Below are 18,143 nucleotides of genomic sequence, written 5' to 3' on the forward strand. Positions count from 1 at the left end.
TTGAATTGTAGAATTGAGTAATAGAGGAGGATGTGCGGAAATTTTCTCATAAGCCAAAGATGGGCCAGCGGAGAAATCTGGGAACCACTTTTTTGCTTTCACACAAGTCAATTGTACAGCTCTGCACTTTTTTGGAAATGGTCCAAAATTTTGAACTTCATAGATTAAACACTACAAACATGCTATTTTTAATGCTAATGTTGAGGATAACTTATTTAATCCTAATATCTGACATTTTACTCATAGCAGACATTTGCATCCATATGTCAGTCAAACTACTTTTGTAGTAACAAAATTGACACAAGGGGGAAATTGCAAAATTTGAGCTAGATCTCATTGTTGTTACTCAATATTTTCCTGGCCACATTTTACAGTAAAAGCCTGACAGGAAATGAATTGGTCTGGGTTCTGAGTGAAATCTGTTTTCTAAATCTGCAGAGGGTGTCTGATGAACAATGAATACAGGGACTCCATTTTGTTTTAACTACTTGTATTAACAGTTTCACACTGTAACTGAAATACATCCCATGTGAAAATATGGCAGTGTCAGTCATATGAGAAAAAAAGTAATGTATTTTTTCAATAGAATGAGCTATATGAATATGAAATAATTAATACTTTTCTTATTATTAAAAGCATGAATTAGCACTATATTTGAAAAGTCATGAGTGTACATCCACATCAAGGCAACATTTGGAGCATTTCCACACAATTGCAATACATGTCTTTGTTTGGACAATGAATTACATGTAATGTCTTGTAATGTCAAAGTAAACACCAAATATCGAAAACAGACATAATGTTGGTATATTGTTAAAAAAGAAAATGAAATAATAAAAACTTGATCACAAAAAAAGAAAGAAAGCAGTCATCATTATAATATCAATAAACAAGAACCTTTTGCAAAAATACCAAAACACACATTTTGTTGTTTGTCTGTGTCCTTAAGCATGAACATATATGGTTACTTGACAGATGTTATATATATATATATATATATATATATATGAATACAACCTGGCGTATCCAAATTTTCCCTTTACAAAATTCAGCATTCAAATAAAACATTCAAGATGTTGTATGTCATGAGTCAATGTCCCAAAAAAAGTGCTATTTATTTAGGAAATACAAAGTCTTTCAGCCAGACAGTTGCCTCCTGGTCTGCTGTGTAGAGGGTGGCCAATCCTCCCCTCAGTCGTTGGAGAGGGCAGGCTTCAATGATGTGTTCCATTGTCTGCTCTTTTCCACAAGCACACAATGGGTTAGGGCTGCTGCCCCATCTGTGAAGGCTGGCCAAGCAGGGGCCATGTGCAGTCCTGAACCTGTTGAGGGTTGACCATTGTCTCCTTGGGAGGTCAGGGACCTGTTGAGAAGGGTCTAACATCGGGTGTTTATTGGGGACCTCCTGGGACACCCACTCCTTTTTCTAGGCCGTCTGGATGGGAGTCGAGCAGCGGGTGGGTTGAAGATATCTTCATAGATTGGTAGGTGGTGGGAGTCTGCTCGCCGGATGTGTGGGGGTGGAATGTTTGATTGAACGGGGAGCCAAGGGAGTGGTGTTGTGCGTATTGTTCCAGTAATCATTTGCATGGTTGTGTTAAGCTGGGTGTCCACATGGTGTATGACCTGGACCAAACAGGGACACAATATTGCTGAGGTTCGTAGTGTGGAGGTTGAAATACCCCATTTTGCACCAGCAAGCTTGCTGAGCAAGTTGTTCCAGGACTTCACCTTGGCTGCCGTTCCTTTTAAATGATTCTTGAAGGAAAGGGTCCTGTCAAGGGTCACGTCAGTGCTGAATATATGATATTTGATTATTTTGAGCACAGACATGGTAGACCACACTAGACAACGTAATCATGAGTCCCGTTGTCTTTACCCACAGTCCTGATGTTGCACATCATAATACTGGCTTGGGAAAGTCTGAAAGAAAACAGAAAACATTTGTAGAATTAGTAATTATGGCACATCTATGGGCAAGGTTGGTGAACAGGTTAACTGAGTCATGGACCACCTTTTCCTGATTGAAGAAGCAATCCAGTAGTTTTGCCAGGGCAAAATCCTGCATGTTGATTATTGTAGTGCAACAGGAGAATGAAAGTGCCGCAAGTAACGAGGAGGGCTTTCTGTACATAGTTGACGGTTTGCCCAGGGAAGTTGCAGATGAATTTGGAGATGATGTCTGGGCTCCTAATAGATACAGATATGGCTATAATTTATGGAAACAATTTAAGGTAGATACAGGACATAGGATTAGGAATTGTAAGTGGCATATTTAGCATGAAAAGCATGTGAATGTGATCAGTGTGTTAAAATTAGTTACTTACCTTTTTATGTGGCCTTGAACTTGTGATTGAAGGTATTCTGGACAACTTTAGCTTCATATGAGTCTTTGGATTAGGATGTGGTGTTCAAACAGGTGTAGGTTCCACAGCTTTTGATGGGGAATATTGGATGCTTCTCCACAGGTTAAGGTTTCTGTAAGTCATATGTCATGATATAAAAGAGAAGGCAAAGCAGGTACAGAAAGAAAGAAAGAATGAATGATTGTTTTTCCATGAAACAAGTTAACTGTACTATATGAATTAACAGCCAGTCATACAAATAAGAAAGACGTGATAAGTCAAATGATGGAGGTTTACCTGTTGAAAGAGAAGAAGTCTAGTTACTGGATTGATATGGGATGCTGCCTCAGTGTGATAGTTCAGGACGTGTATGTATGCGTGCGTGTGTGTCTGTGTGTGTGTGTGTGTGTGTGCTTGTGTGTGTGGTAAGCTTCCTCAAATATGAAAATGACAATAACAAGGGTAATATTAACAGTGGTGGAAAGAAAGGCTATAAAAGTGCATTATGTTCCCGGGCATGGTAGGTGTAATATACTGGAAGCATCAGCAGTCTTGGATGTACAAGTGATCAGTTAAATTGATTTTGTCATTTGGTATTAAAACATGTACACGTCAGTGTGTATTTCATTGCTGAGCATGTCTGCATTGAAATAATGGGAGACTCCATTTATCTTTAATTTGGATCCCCACTAGTTCCAACAAAGTGGTCGCTAGTCTTTATGGGGTCCATTGGAGTCTCCCAAGGTATTTTTTTTTCAGCAGAATCATGCTCAATTTCTACATTAAAAAAATAATATATAGTTTTTGATGCAAGAAAGAGAATAATGACATAAAAGACAATCCCATTTTAAAAACATAGTATAATCTGTCCTCAAAAATAAATTATGTTGAAATTATTTACAAAATGCATGTGCAAACTTGTGACACACTTAGAGACAGATGACAATGATAATGGCAATATTCAATAATGTGTACTATGAAGATAAATCTACAGAACTGCAATACGTACCATTTCATGATAGCTGTAATAAATTGGCAGCACATCCACAAGTATGTTAGCACCATCTTTCACATAAACATGATCAATTAAAGTGCCTTTGTCAGTTGTTGCTGTTTGTACATACTGGGTGTAATTATGTACAGTGAAAAATCTCACCAGCTTACCATTATCCAGTGCATTTTCATTAAAGTCTCCCATAATGATTTTCATGCCAGGGCATAGATCAATGAGGTCAATCAGTTGTTTTAGATGTTGACAAAAGATGGCAACAGGATAACTTGCGGGTCTGTAAACAACAGCAGCAGTCAAGTTAATGCTCTTCACTTGAAATATCAGACATTCAATATTGTAGCACTTTGTAGGCCATATTTGAACATCTTTTGTCACTGAATGATATATTCCAACTCCACCATGAGAGTCTTGTTTCAAGTGTTGCAATTGTGGATGAGTGTTGTCATAACTTTGACCTCGAGAAACATGTGTGAATTGGAGGCCTGTAAGACAAGGCTGCTGTGGTGGGTCATCAACTCCTAACCATGTCTCTGTAAGGCAAATGCAATCAGCATTATTCATTACAGTATTAGTTTCAACATCTGGAAAGTGAGCTTTAAGAATTTGAGTGTTGTGCAATATGATGGTGAAAGCAGATTGTGTGGTGTTGGTGGAACAGAGAGGTGGTATAAATGGCTGCATTTTGCCAGTTGCTTCTGATACTTTTGCATTGCAATAAATGGCAGATTCTTTAAAGTCCTCAATTGTTAAGCCACTTAGACTTGTGACACGACTTAGAGCGACATATGCTTGTCCAGAGGAAAAAATCTTTTTGAGAGACACAACAACTCTGTCAATGGTTAAGCCTTGTACTTTGTGGATAGTGCATGCCCATGCCAACCTTATTGGATATTGTCTGCGTAAGCCTCCGTTACGGGTAACATGTTCTTCCTCAGGTTCTAGGATGGTTATCATTCTCCCTTCAGGGTCAATGGTGCGTGTTTTTGCCCGCTGTTTTTGACCAACCCTGGGGTCATCAAATGCCACGTGGATGGAAGTTGGGAAATTTTGCTCATTGTCTTCACTATCTTGATTGGCATTCACCATTTTTGCAATAGTTCCAAAAGCACCATTTACGAGTCCATCAGACACATCGATGTTTTTCAGCAACATGATACGAGCTCCTATTCCTACATGGATATATTTCTGGAGACAAGTATTGTAAACCTTGTGATGATGGCCATCCTTTATCTGAAGTCTTCCTGTCTCAGCATTTCTCTCATAATCACGTGCTTCTATGGTGACAGACTCTGGACAGGTCACATTTAAGCATTTCAGGTTATAATCATCAACCTCTTTATTTGTAGCATAAATGTGCAATGCGTCGTTGTCTTCTCCAGTTTCACAACTTTTGAGCATTTCAACATCACAGTCTTGAAGAGGTGTGTCCTTTGTATGAGTGCGTATGCGATTCAAGGCATGAGCAAAGTCTGAGTCCTTTTGCCTGACTATTTGAGTCAGCTCAGCAATATGGAATTCATCCTCCCATAGGTTTATGTACTTGAAGTCATTGTACAAAGCAGAACCTTTCACTGGGGGCAACTGATAAAAGTCTCCGATGGCAAGAATACACACTTTAGCAAATGCGGTGTTGTCACCTGGTTGCTTGATTTGTCTCAATCTTCCATGTACATATGTTAAAAGTCTGTGGTCAACCATAGATATTTCATCGATGATCAATATTTCAAGGTTTCCTAGTTTTGCACGCAAAGAGTTTATTTTTTCTTCTGTCAAGTTTTTGATGGGTAGGGACAGGTCTGTTCCGATTGAAAATGTATTATGTATAGTATTTGCATTTATGTTGTAGGCAGCTACACCCGTTGGGGCTGTTAGTACAACAGTTGATCAGGATGGAGTCTTTTGAGAATTCTAGTTGACTCATAATAAATAGCCTTGATCAAATGGCTTTTGCCTGTTCCTGCTCCACCGGTAATGAATACTTTTAGGGGCTGAGGATTCTCACCATTGACTTTCTGCAAACACCACTGTCGAATTTTGTAGAAAACTGCAGACTGCTCCTCATTCAAAGATCGTAACAACTGTAAAGCATCAGCTCTTGTCATTTGAGTTCCATTAGCTTCTACTGTGTAAACAGATTGTTTATTTGGCTGCAGATCTGGGATGTTATCATTACTGCACTGTTCATCATTTGTGTCATTGGTGTCTTCCTCTGTTAATTTTTGACATTCCAGTCTTTCAAGCTCAGCTTGTGGGCAAATCTGTGACCATGCATCTTCCAGTTCCCCATTTTCTTTCAACATCTTTTCCGCTTCATCTATTTGGCCAGCTTCTTTCTCAAACAGAGCACGGTTTCTACCCACTATAGATTTGACATTCTCCAATGTGTCATTCTCATTGTTCACAGCACCATGGTCATAAAAGTCTTTGTATGTTTCAAACTGTGCAGGTTTCAGTTGGCAGTCCAAATAATGGGGCAAAAATAGTTGCAGTATGCTGTGGTGGTAGGCTTCAGACTGCTTCATTGGTGACAATCTTGGATAACGGATCACAGCAGGTTTCTCTTCATTTGTTCTTTTGGTAACAAAGCCAAAGTTATTTTTCAACTGGATCACATTACTATTATCACCTTTGGGGATTTGTGATTTAGGAAGAACTCTGTACTCTGAGGCAAATGTTGCAAGGCACATATTTAGAAATGGTGGCGTGTCTGGTCTGTTTTTGTATCGGTCCACAATGTTTTTCATCCATAACTGCTGGTCGTCAGTCTGACTGTTATCATGTTGCTGTTTAAGTTGACTCAGTGGTACACTCATTCTGACAGGATGTTCACCAGTTGGTATGAACTGTGTGCCACGTGAACAGTGTTTGAGTGGTAGGCCCGTTAATCTGTAACAACATTCTTGTGCTGAAACTTGTCGGCTTTGCAAGAAAACTGTGCCAATTTTTTTCATTGACTCCTTGGCCTCTAAATTTCCATTCATGGCCTCCTTTTGAGCCTGATCAAGCAGCAGTCCCATTTCTCGTTCACTTTTGAGGGCATATGAAATAATGTACACGACACATGAATATGCATCAACAACAAACTGAATGTCCATGTTTGCTTGCCAGCAGCGAAGTAGATCAGGATTGTACTGGTTTATCCAAACATCTTGTGGTTTCCGTTGTAGTACGATGCTCGTCCGTTTGGTAAGCTGACAATTTGCTTTCTGAAACAATTCTTGTGATATGCCAAAATATTTTAAAAAGTGCTCAGCAGAGTGGAACTTCTGTCTTTGTTCACAGTTTGAGAGTACAGTTTTCATTTGTTCAAACAGTTTCTCAACGTTTTCAGTTTCCATGACAACTGGGCGGAAAAGAATTTCCCCTTCACGTGTTTCAGAGCTAGTCTCTTGTTGTCCCTTAAATTCTGCATCAATACTTGGTCTGGTGATAAATGTGCGCTCTGAGACAGGTCTTGGAAAGTTGAATCTGCAATGTATTTCTCCTTTCTTTTTCTTTGCATTGTTTTTGTCACAAGATTTTGCATGGTATTCACTATGTTTCTGCACATCAATTAAATCCAACAGGTCCGGATCAGATGGCATTTGACATGTGATATATTTATCACAGAACTCTACAACTTTTGCATCAGAGTCTTTGTCTATTTTTGGAGCTTTGTCAACCCAAAATAACGCGTGTATGTGGGGTGAGCCACGCATCTGAAACTCCACTCGATAAAAGTAGTCTGTGATCTTGCCTATTGGTGCTGCAGGGCTCTGGATAACATCTCTTAGGAAGCAATGCCATCGATAGTCAAACATCCTGGCTGCAGTTACTGGATTGTGTTTTAATAATGCACATTTGTCTAGCCATGAAAGGTCTTCCAGGTTCACTTGTTTACGTTCTTGCCTTAGCATAGCATTCAGCATTTCAGGCCATCTCATGTCAGCAGAGCTAAATGAACAGAACCATGTAGGAATACCAAGCTGTCTTATCATTGCAAACACATCTTTCTGTGCTGCTTGCCAAAATGGAGGTGTTCCTCTGATAGGCCTGAGAAATTTGTAACCCTCATCAAAATGCAGAATTTTTTTCAAAGATTCCAGGTCTGTAAGCATGTCTGTGGTAACCTTTTGCTTCAAACCTTTGTCTGTTCCTTTTCTCAGTGCTATTGACACATTTGACAGTATTTGATTCAGTTCTGACATATATTGAGCATAGAATAAATAGTCAGTGTTTTGAGCAAAACGGCCATCTGCATTAAGTATTCGTTGATTGAAATATTTGCATAGAGTTATTCTTTCTGGGCGCTCATCGTGAAAAGTAGGTGCTCCTTTGGGAAATAAGACTGGGAAACATTTGGGTTCATTTGTGCCATCAGACAACAGTCTAATTGGAGAATTCTCTTCTGCTGGGGCAATGGATAAAATGTCATCAAAATGCTGATCTAGTATCTCTTGACCCAAATCCACAGGTTGCAAACAAGAGGATGCAAACATCCCATGCTGGTCTTTAATGTGTGAAAAATCTTGTATTTCTGGTGCATCATCATCTTCAACTTTTTCATCACTTTCAGTCATCTCATCTTCAATTGTTTCATTCTCTGTTTCCTCTAATGTGTTGATCCAGTTTGGGTTGATACTCACATCCTTGTACCATGTATTGTTGAGTATTAGATAATTCAGACCATTTTTGACTTTTGCAGTATCCACATGCATGTCTTGATAGTGTCCTTTGTAGGTCAATTTACGTTTCAGTTTCATCCTCACCAATTTATCCTCACTTTCATTCCTTGGCAAGATGCTGGTCACGTGTGACAGATTGGATGGCACACACACAGTTGGTCCTTGCACAGAGTTCTGGCCTCCCTTCTTCAATGGTATGAGTCTGACAAAGGGAATGTGCAGAGAAATGAGGTGTTGTTCCAACTCATTGAGACATTATAGCTCAGGTGGAATGGGTTTCAAATGCAAGTTGTTAGCAACACTCTGGGCAGGCACTTTGCCCTTGAGAAGATGCCTATCACATGTATGACAGATCCACAATTTGGAAAAAGCCTCATCTTGAAAACTGCAAGTTTTTCCACATAATTTATCACATACATGCAAATATGTACTTGTTATACATTTATCAGCAAGTGCATTGCCATCAGAACCCACAGCAGAATATGTGTTTTTCATACAGCCTTTGACTTGGTTCCTAAACAGAAGTCTGTGGCAACAACAGCAGACATATTCGGGCCCATTCTTTACTGTTTTATGGAAATCCTCTATGACACAAGTAATGTCAAATTTCCTGTCCTTTTGCTTTTGAACACTGGCACGTTTTTTACTTTTAATTGCATCTCTGAATTTTTCATCAGTGTGATACTTCTGCATTGTTGCCTCACATAATCATTTCTTCAGATCTGGTGTATTTGCATATCTGTTTTTACTCCGGTCACGAACACTTTGCTGAAAGACTTGGTCAGAAGCATATTTTTCCTTACTGTGGTCACGAACACTTTGCTGAAACACTGGGTCAGAAGCATATTTTTTCTTACTGTGGTCACGAACACTTTGTTGAAACACATGGTGAGAAGCATATTTTTTCTTACTGTGGTCACGAACACTTTGCTGAAACACTGGGTCAGGAGCATATTTTTCCTTACTGTGGTCACGAACACTTTGCTGAAACACATGGTCAGAAGCATATTTTTTCTTACTGTGGTCACGAACACTTTGTTGAAACACTTCGTTAGAAGCATATCTTTTCTTACTACGCTCGCAAGTATGGTGTTTATACTCCAAGTCTGTATAGTACTTTTTGTGACTTGCATTCCTAGTGGAATTTCTGTATTGCTCATTTGTTGCATATTTTTTTCTTTCTCTTTCTAGATGATTAGCTTTTGTTGTGACATACACTGCTTTTCTCTTCTCTGAAATCTCCTCTTTCTTCGCTGCATAGGTTTCCTCCAAAGCCTTCAACTTCCTCTTTCTTGACCAACGATCTGCATGATATTGTTCTTTCTTTGTATTTCCATCTGAACTTTGTTCATCTTGACTGCCCTGTTTGTCAAATGAGGCACATATGGAGTCATTGTGTGCATCCTTTACACATGTCACAACATCGTAATGATTCCCATCCTTGTGATTCAGGTAAATGGCCTCAGCACTTCTGTTTCCTGCTTGATGGTTACCTGGGATGTGAATGCATGGGTAATGATTCCATCTGTCTGCATTAAATGTGTATATGTCAACCTGCAGTAGGTTAGCAGCTGCCCAGATTTCAATCTCAGTGGCAAACATACCTGAGCATTTCATGTTTGAATTGTTAAGATGATCTGGAATAGAGGAACGGCCAGCTCTCAAGTAGTTGTGGAATTCTGCTGCATGTGTTTCCAGGTGCTGAATGATTCCCCGGCGCAATTTCATGTGTCCATTCTCACTTCCTGAAATGGCATAGGATAAAGCTCGAAAGAAACAATTGCCATCACCTGCAATTGATTTAGTTTCACAGACTCTTCCCATAGCTGGCATTTCCTGAGGTGGCAGCTGCTTTGTATTCTCACTTCTCACACCCATCTGTGAACAAAGTCTTCCTTTTGTCACTGCACTCAGTGGCTTGTATGGAAATGACATCTTGGATACATTTGTTATCTCAACATCTGTATTTTTATCAGTGTCATTGCCATGTGATGTGTTCATAGCACTTACTGGTTGTGGGCTGTTTGCAATTGTCTGCACATCAGAATTAGTTACTTCAAAGGAATCTCTCTTCTTTTTGCTCACATGTTCATACAAGGAGTTGGTGCATGTAGCTGGTCTCTTACTGGTATGTTCTCCCTTGAACACAGCACTGTAAAGTAGTCTCTGTATTTGGCTTTTGTTGACATTGCTCTTTTACATTGTCTTCCTTGGTGATTGGCATGTCGCAATGTTGCACCTTGTCGCCAGTGATTCTCACCGTGACTCCTCTGACCTCAAATGGCATGTCTTCAAGTGTGCGGAAATAAGGAAGTAGTTGTTGGGCCAGCTTCTCCAGGTGCTCATACAGCGCTCTGTAGTCAGAGTGATAAACAACCACAGCTTTACCTGTCTTTCCATCCACATGACCTTGACTGTTGCGTTTGTGAGGATCAAATACAGCAAAATGGCCGCACTGCTTGACAACCACACGTGTTACTACCAAAAGTGACAAAGCAGGCATCATGATCCATCAGTGCTCTTTGGATTGCTATGTCCAGTGGTACATTAATATCTCTCATATCTGAATCATCAGGCTCATCAAAAACACCAACCGCACCACTGAAAGCTGGACCACAATTTATTGAGAAGTGTGCATCTTTCATTACATATGCATTTGGCAACTCATCAAGAAGCAGATATCCACTTTTCCCACTTATTTGACCACCATCTTTAAGAGTAGTGTACAACTTGTTGCCTTCAATAAGAACAGTGTCAACATCATTATTCTTCCTGTCATTACTCCAGGTTGTTATGCTTTTCAACTCATTCATCATCACTGCTGCTAAACTGTTAGCTACACACTGTTTACCTGCATTATCCCCAAATTGGTAGTGGAGCTGTGAGAATGACCCTTGTACAAAAAACTTTACAGGTGCTTGGGCCATACTGGTTTCAGCAGGAGCACTTTCATCAGGATGGTTTTCTGCAAGCTTGGATTCAGCAGTAGGCGCCTCAACAGCTTCAGTCATGGTGGCAGGGACATGCATTTCAACACACTGCTTACGGACAGGAATATCAGACATGTGATTATTTTGTTCAGGAACATTGCCAGAGTTGGGCAGAGATTGAGCAGAGGGAGGCAGAGAGTGATCAGAAACAGGCAGAGGTTGTTCAGAGGTTTTCAGAGGTTTTTCAGGGTTTTTTTCAGAGTTTTTCATTGTTTCATCAGAGTTTTGCGCTTTTTCAGCATATTTCAGAGTTTTGTCAGAGTTTTGCGCTTTTTCAGCATATTTCAGAGTATTCTCAGAGTTTTTGCTCGCTATCACAGCGTACTGGTGGGGATGGATTTCTCCAGTGCCCAAGCCAGGGTCATCGGGGGGAGGCGGGACACTGGACTGGATGCGGGCAGCCCAGGTCTTCCTCATGTGCTCAGCACGACGATTCACCTTGCATGGCATCTGAAAGACACATGGACAAAGCAACCAATTATTTATTACAATACTTCTATTCCCACATCATTACTCATAAGTGTGACTCTGAATTCACTTGCAATCAGTGTGATTCAACATTATTTCTTTTTTTTATTTACATGTTGATGACAATACAATGACAGTGGGAACAAACAAGATGAATCATCCCATGGGTACTTGTATGCGTGTCTCTTCTTGTACACATGCTTGGGGAAAAACTGAGGTATATGCATAATAGCACAATACAATATGATTTAATAATATAACTATGTAATGTACTATGATATAATGTAATATAGTATAACAGCCTAGTACACTGTGATCTAATAGAACATGACAACATGGTTTAAATGTTCAACGAGCTGACATGAAAACTCATGAATTCATCTACTGGGTCATGAAATTATGTTCATCAATCACATTAATTTATAGAGTAAAGGAAATGTGTAGTATCAGACAACACAAAACAACGATAGCTCATTTTATTGATATATAAAACACTGTTGACTTCATCAGCATCACAAGCTTAATCACTTTCTAGATGTGTGATCACTATGGATATTAATCAACAACCTACACGATGTACTTCACTCATATAGTAAGGATGGACAAAACATTGAATTATAAACCATAGCACTGCAATGTTGTGTATGAAGTACTTGTGTTATGTACTTTTTACTACCCTACATGCATCTTACATCTTAAGTTATTACTAGTTGTTTTCCAGTTACAACAATTCTTGACTAATCTTTAATATGTGCCTTTCAATTTAAATCTTTCTCATAAAATGAAGGATCAAGTGATCCTTCCAGGGTGGCTGTGAGGGCATGATGGGTCATCCATTTTCACATGATTGGGGGTTAAAGTCCTGGATCCTCCTGTCCACATGTTGAGGTTAACACTCAAAAAACACTGAACCTTAAATACCTCCTGATGGTTAATCAGCCCCTATCATGGTAACCTGCTTTCATCAATGTGTAAATGTGTATCTGAATGATACCCAAAATGATTAAATGTTATGGGTAAATGTGCTCAATAAATGCAGTCCCCATTTACCTTAACATGTTGACAAAGCTGCCTTACATCTTATGCTAAATAAACTATTCAACCTCTTCATTTGAATTGGCATGAAAACCAGGCTGTTTTGGGGAGCTCCGAAAAGGTTGACTTCTTAGAACAGGCATGTCCAAACTATTTCATGATGGGCCGGTGTGGCTGCAGCACTTTTGTCCAATCAAGCATCAGCATACCAGACTTGACTCATTTAATCAGCTGATCTCAGTCCTCAGAGAGTTCAATGGTCAACCTTTGTGCTCTTAGTCAGTTGAAACAAAAAACAGCAGCCACACAGCTATTCGAGGAAGAGTTTGGACATGCCTGTCTTAGCACAATCCTAAACATGCACAAAAATATGCAACATCCACACTGATAGTGTTAATCCAAAGACATCACATAATAGTACCACTCACAGAGAACATCAGAAAGAAACTGACATGTCACAAAAGTGTAAGTCTTCAAAATACATACCAAGGCACAGAGGATTGGTGAAAAAAATGAATAAAATTCCTTTATTTTACATGGCAGTCATTTTTAAAGGTACACTTGTGTAACTTCTCCTGTTATCTACTCACGGAAATCAATTATTACGTTCAAAATTATGTTTTTCATTAATCAGTAATCACCCCCATCAACAAACTGAAGTGTTCCAGTAAGCTCTGAATTTGCCGTTCATATCATTCATATATACATGCGAGCGTGGAAGCTCGGTGCTGGCAGCCATGTCGTGTCGCCATGTTTTTATGTTCAGTGGCAGCATGACGGTAGGAAACCATGGAAACTCACCGGAGACACCGGAGCTGTCGGCTCAGGTCGGGGTGGTGTCTGTGAAAAGTCACCGCGGTGCAGTGAGGAGGAACGGAGCTAATGCTAATGCTAACAACAATGCTGCTTTCAGGCGCAGTTGGGCACAAAGCCGTCAGTAACAAACCAGATGTCATTTTAGTCACAGAAGTCGAGAGAAAGCCGGTAAAACGTGGGTCAGGTAAATAATAAGACATCGCCATGACAACATATTGTCACGTGTATTGTTTAGCCTCGTGCTGACGGACCACTTGTTTACATAGAGGCTTGTTTATGCCGTTACGTGCAGCGGCTGTCTTCCGTATGCAGCCTTCCCAATTTCACGTGAACGTAGCATGAAAAATACGCCTGAATTGCTTGCGATATACAACCACAATGCTAGATGGGAGTAAATCCTACACAATATACCTTTAAAAATACAGCAAACACAATGTGACCAGCACTGTCTTCAATAGGGCTTTTCTCAGCAGAGAGTTATACACCTGCAAACAATTATTTTAATCAACTGAAGGAAGTTAATAACAATAATACAATAAAAAAAAATATGACAAAAAGTTTCATTTATTTATCATCTAATGTAAGATCTAATGACCAATCATGACCAGTTCTTCATTCCATAACACATTTAACAGAATCTATTAAATTCTGTATTCTGGTATGTGAAAACTGTTCATGATAATAATCAACAAAGTGTGTATGAACACTCATATTTTGTTGAATTTTATTTTTTATTTGCTTATTTACTAATTATGTTCATTTTTCTTTCATACTTTTACACTGACAAGGAAACTCCTTCCTTCAGTTCATCAGAGTGACTGGTTGCAAGTGCGTAACTCACTGCTGAATAAAGCGCTAATGAAGACCAGTGGTGGTCATAACACGTTGCTGGTCACAAACACACTTTAAAAACTATTGCCATGTAAAATAAAGGCATTTAAAAGTGTCCCCCCCCCCCCATCAATCATAGAATCTGCTTTGCAATATTTTTCTAGAACTTACACTATGGTGTGATAATTTAAACTCTCAAAAACTTGAATTTTTCATTAAGTACATTCTGATAAGACTAAAATACTTTTACTCAGGTCAGGTATTACTACTTTTAAGAGTATAAGAACCCTTCTTTCACCACCATTCATACATACCTGTATGTTTGTTGAGGCAAGTTTTCAGATCACAATGTTGATAGAAGATACCCATGGAAAAAGAAAATAAACTAATCAGTGACATGCAGTAGGGATGAAGAAGGGCAGTTATCATTTTGTCAGTTGCTGCATACTTGTGTGACATGCACAAGATATATACACACATCTCCTTCTTGGCATTTGTAGTTACAAACTTGAAGTCCTTTGATGCTCATTAATTATTAACATGAGTAACACAGACAACTGGCACTCATGTAGGTAAGGCCTCTTAAGTTTTTAATCCAGGCAGCAGTACAAAGATGTGTTTCAGTCTCTGGTTTTGAAACTGCATAAGTTATGGCGTGGTCCGTGGATTAGCAATTTTGCTCCTGAAATGCCTTGTACCAGAGCCCACATATTAAATTGGCATGTTAATAATTTCAAAAAGGGCATACTTAGTTTAGGGGTCTTTAAGATCATAAGAACCCTTCTTTCACCACCGTTCATACATACCTCTAAGTTTGTTGAAGCAAGTTTTCAGATCATGATGTTGATAGAAGATACCCATGGAAAAAGAAAATGAACCGATCATTGACAGACAAAACCTGCATCAATACATGCTCATGTGACATGATTATGGGCTGAAATCTGTGCCACCAGAAACTGAATTTGAATCATTTATATCTAAATTTGAATTACATAATTCGAATTTGTATTGTTTAATTTGAATCATTGCATTGTAAAACTGAATCTGAATAGTATAATTTGAAATTGAATTTATTAGTTTGGAACTGAAATCCAATAAACTTGAAACTGTATGTAAGATTGTGAAAATTCAACTCTATATATTTTCACATTCAGTTCTCAAAATTCAAATTCAGTTCTCAAAATTCAATTTCAATTCACTGTGACCCACATCCGGGTAGTTGAGGAAGAGCAATCGAGCGCAGATACACAGCAGAGCTCCTCTTCGGCCAATCAGCACCTACGTTTTTGGTCACATCACTTTTTGCCACCTGGCATGAAACGGAGGAAGAAGCGCTTGACCCACAAACTAGCTTGACATGGATGAGGCTGGGACAAATACGGTAAGTATTAAGTAAGACAGTTTTCTATATATTTTAACGATCTTTTGTTTAACTGTTGTTAATGTTATAGCTATTTTGTAGAATCGTTTCCTTTTGCCAGCGAGCATAAACAACCCTAAACCAACATAGGCTAACTACGGTCGCTACCTGACTCCCATGTGTCTATCTAAAAAGCGAATGAACAGAAAATATCTAAACATATGGATGCTTGTGTATACATATCTGATTTCAGACTGGACTAGAGTAGTTGCTACTTTACGCCAGTAGATTGCGGTAGCAACTTTTTCCCCGTTGTCATGGTGACCGCTGTAGTTTAGAGGAAGTCGGGGTAATGTCAGTGCAGGCCAGCGGGCGACTGGGGAGGGGGGACATTCGTACTTCACCACAGTATGGAGCAACTGGCCCTAGTGTGAGTGCACTGTAAACTGTAGCGACTTTGACCATGACCGGACTTTCTCTAAACTACAGTGGTCACCATGACAATGGGGAAAACAGCAACCATCACACTACCAGTCACTACCACCATCTACTGGCATAAAGTAGCAACTACTCTAGTCCGGTCTGAAATCAGATGTGTATACACAAGCACCCATATGTTTAGATATTTTCTGTTCATTCGCTTTTTAGATAGACGTGGGAGTCAGGTAGCGACCATAGTTAGCCTATGTTGCTTTAGGGTTGTTTATGCTCACTGGCGAAAGGAAACGATTCTACAAAATAGCTATAACATTAACAAGAGTTAAACAAAAGAACGTTAAAATATATGGTAAACTGTCTTACTTAATACTTACCGTATTTGTCCCAGCCTCATCCATGTCAAGCTAGTCTGTGGGTCAAGCGCTTCTTCCTCCGTTTCATGGCAGGTGGCAAAAAGTGATGTGACCAAAAACGTAGGTGCTGATTGGCCGAAGAGGAGCTCTGCTGTGTATCTGCGCTTGATTGCTCTTCCTCAACTACCCGGATGTCGGTCACAGTGAATTGAAATTGAATTTTGAGAACTGAATTTGAATTTTGAGAACTGAATGTGAAAATATATAGAGTTGAATTTTCATAATCTTACATACAGTTTCAAGTTTATTGGATTTCAGTTCCAAACTAATACATTCAATTTCAAATTATACTATTCAGATTCAGTTTTACAATGCAATGATTCAAATTAAACAATACAAATTCGAATTATGTAATTCAAATTTAGATATAAATGATTCAAATTCAGTTTCTGGTGGCACAGATTTCAGCCCATACATGATGCACAACTGAAAAATTAAACAGCATGAGAAACAGTAACATTTTAATCACACCCCATTCAAGAAGACTGATTAAAACATGTTGACACAAAAGTGACAAGCACAATCAACACTGATTACGCATAATCATATTAATATAATTATAATGTATTATAATTTAAGTATAAACTGAATGTGTAATGATTTGGGGAAATAACACATATTGATATTATTTGAGTTAAGCCATTCCCTATTGGAACAAACATTTAGCCACTTGCTTACATTGTTTATTTACCATTAATAAGTAAAAGGCACAATAATATAAGTGGGTATCTATTATAAAATGCTGAAATCTTGATATTCTAATTCAACAAAGAGTTAATATTTCCCCCTCAAGTGTATTTGGAACTGTATGTTTTTTTTCTGAATAACCGAGCAAAAACCTTATTAAGCTAACTGAATAATACTGATGGTTTCTGGCATAGCTTGTTTCTCTGCCACCGTTTGTTATACTGTAGGTAACACTCTTCTGCTCGCGGGGGGGGGGGGGGGAGGGGTACAGGGTAATGCTACTGCTTAATCCGCACCACAGCTGCTTTGCTAAGTGAAGCTATTGGGCTGACTGAGGGATAGCGATGCTGTGGCTAAAAAGGCAGCTGCCCAGGCGAAGACACTCGGTTCGCAGGGCGTATGCATAGCGATACTATCGCTAGCACGTAAGCTAACGGTGGATTAGCACGTAAGATAAAGCTAGGTTAGCACGTAAGCTAATGCTACGGTTAGCACGTAAGCTAATGCTACGGTTAGCACGTAAACTAACGCTGGATTAGCATGTAAGATAAAGCTAGGTTAGCACGGAAGCTAATGCTATCGCTAATAAACGCAGTCAAACGCAGTCGTACATGTTAAAACTGGGTCACGGTCTTTACAACTGCGTTGGTTTACTTCAGTGTCATCACATACACATCATAAACACACTCCGCTATCATATAGGTGGCTTCCAGCGATTTTTGTCAAGCATGGTTAAATGTATGATCTTGTGAGAGCAAAGACTGCCATGTGCGACTTACCTCTTCAAAGTCAAGTCAAAAAAGGAAGTTGATCGGACTGTAGCCACCGGTTATCCAGACCACACGTGACTGTTAATAAACTGTAAATAAAATCTTATTTATAAGATCTTTCTTTCTTTCTTTCTTTCTTTCTTTAAGTTCAACTTAAAATATTACATACTAAAACATTGCCTTAGTCAATAGTATAATGAACAAATTATATCAGGATTTGGAGCCTTTTTACTTTAATGTTACATTTTGTATTTCTTGCAAATTTTTATTTAATTAGTCAGATTAATTGGATAGAAGACTACTACTACTACTAA

At 39.0% G+C, this 18,143-nt stretch overlaps 1 protein-coding gene and 1 long non-coding RNA gene across 2 annotated transcripts; both read right to left on the reverse strand.

Annotated features, from left to right (window-relative positions):
- Window positions 1–372: 372 nt before the first annotated feature.
- LOC144463757 (uncharacterized) lies at window positions 373–2,966 on the reverse strand. The gene is made up of 3 exons (XR_013491766.1): window positions 2,328–2,966; window positions 2,015–2,190; window positions 373–1,923 (listed from the first exon to the last, which is right to left on the reverse strand). It is a non-coding gene; the product is annotated as an uncharacterized LOC144463757 (long non-coding RNA).
- Window positions 2,967–10,453: 7,487 nt separating this feature from the next.
- LOC144463716 (uncharacterized) lies at window positions 10,454–15,115 on the reverse strand. The gene is made up of 2 exons (XM_078169107.1): window positions 14,968–15,115; window positions 10,454–11,461 (listed from the first exon to the last, which is right to left on the reverse strand). Exon 2 carries the CDS (start codon window positions 11,459–11,461, stop codon window positions 10,454–10,456), a length of 1,008 nt encoding a protein of 335 aa, XP_078025233.1. The 5' UTR covers window positions 14,968–15,115.
- Between the last annotated feature and the right edge of the window lie 3,028 nt (window positions 15,116–18,143).

This window comes from Epinephelus lanceolatus, chromosome 6 (genome assembly GCF_041903045.1).
Source record: "Epinephelus lanceolatus isolate andai-2023 chromosome 6, ASM4190304v1, whole genome shotgun sequence".
Taxonomy (NCBI): domain Eukaryota; kingdom Metazoa; phylum Chordata; class Actinopteri; order Perciformes; family Serranidae; genus Epinephelus; species Epinephelus lanceolatus.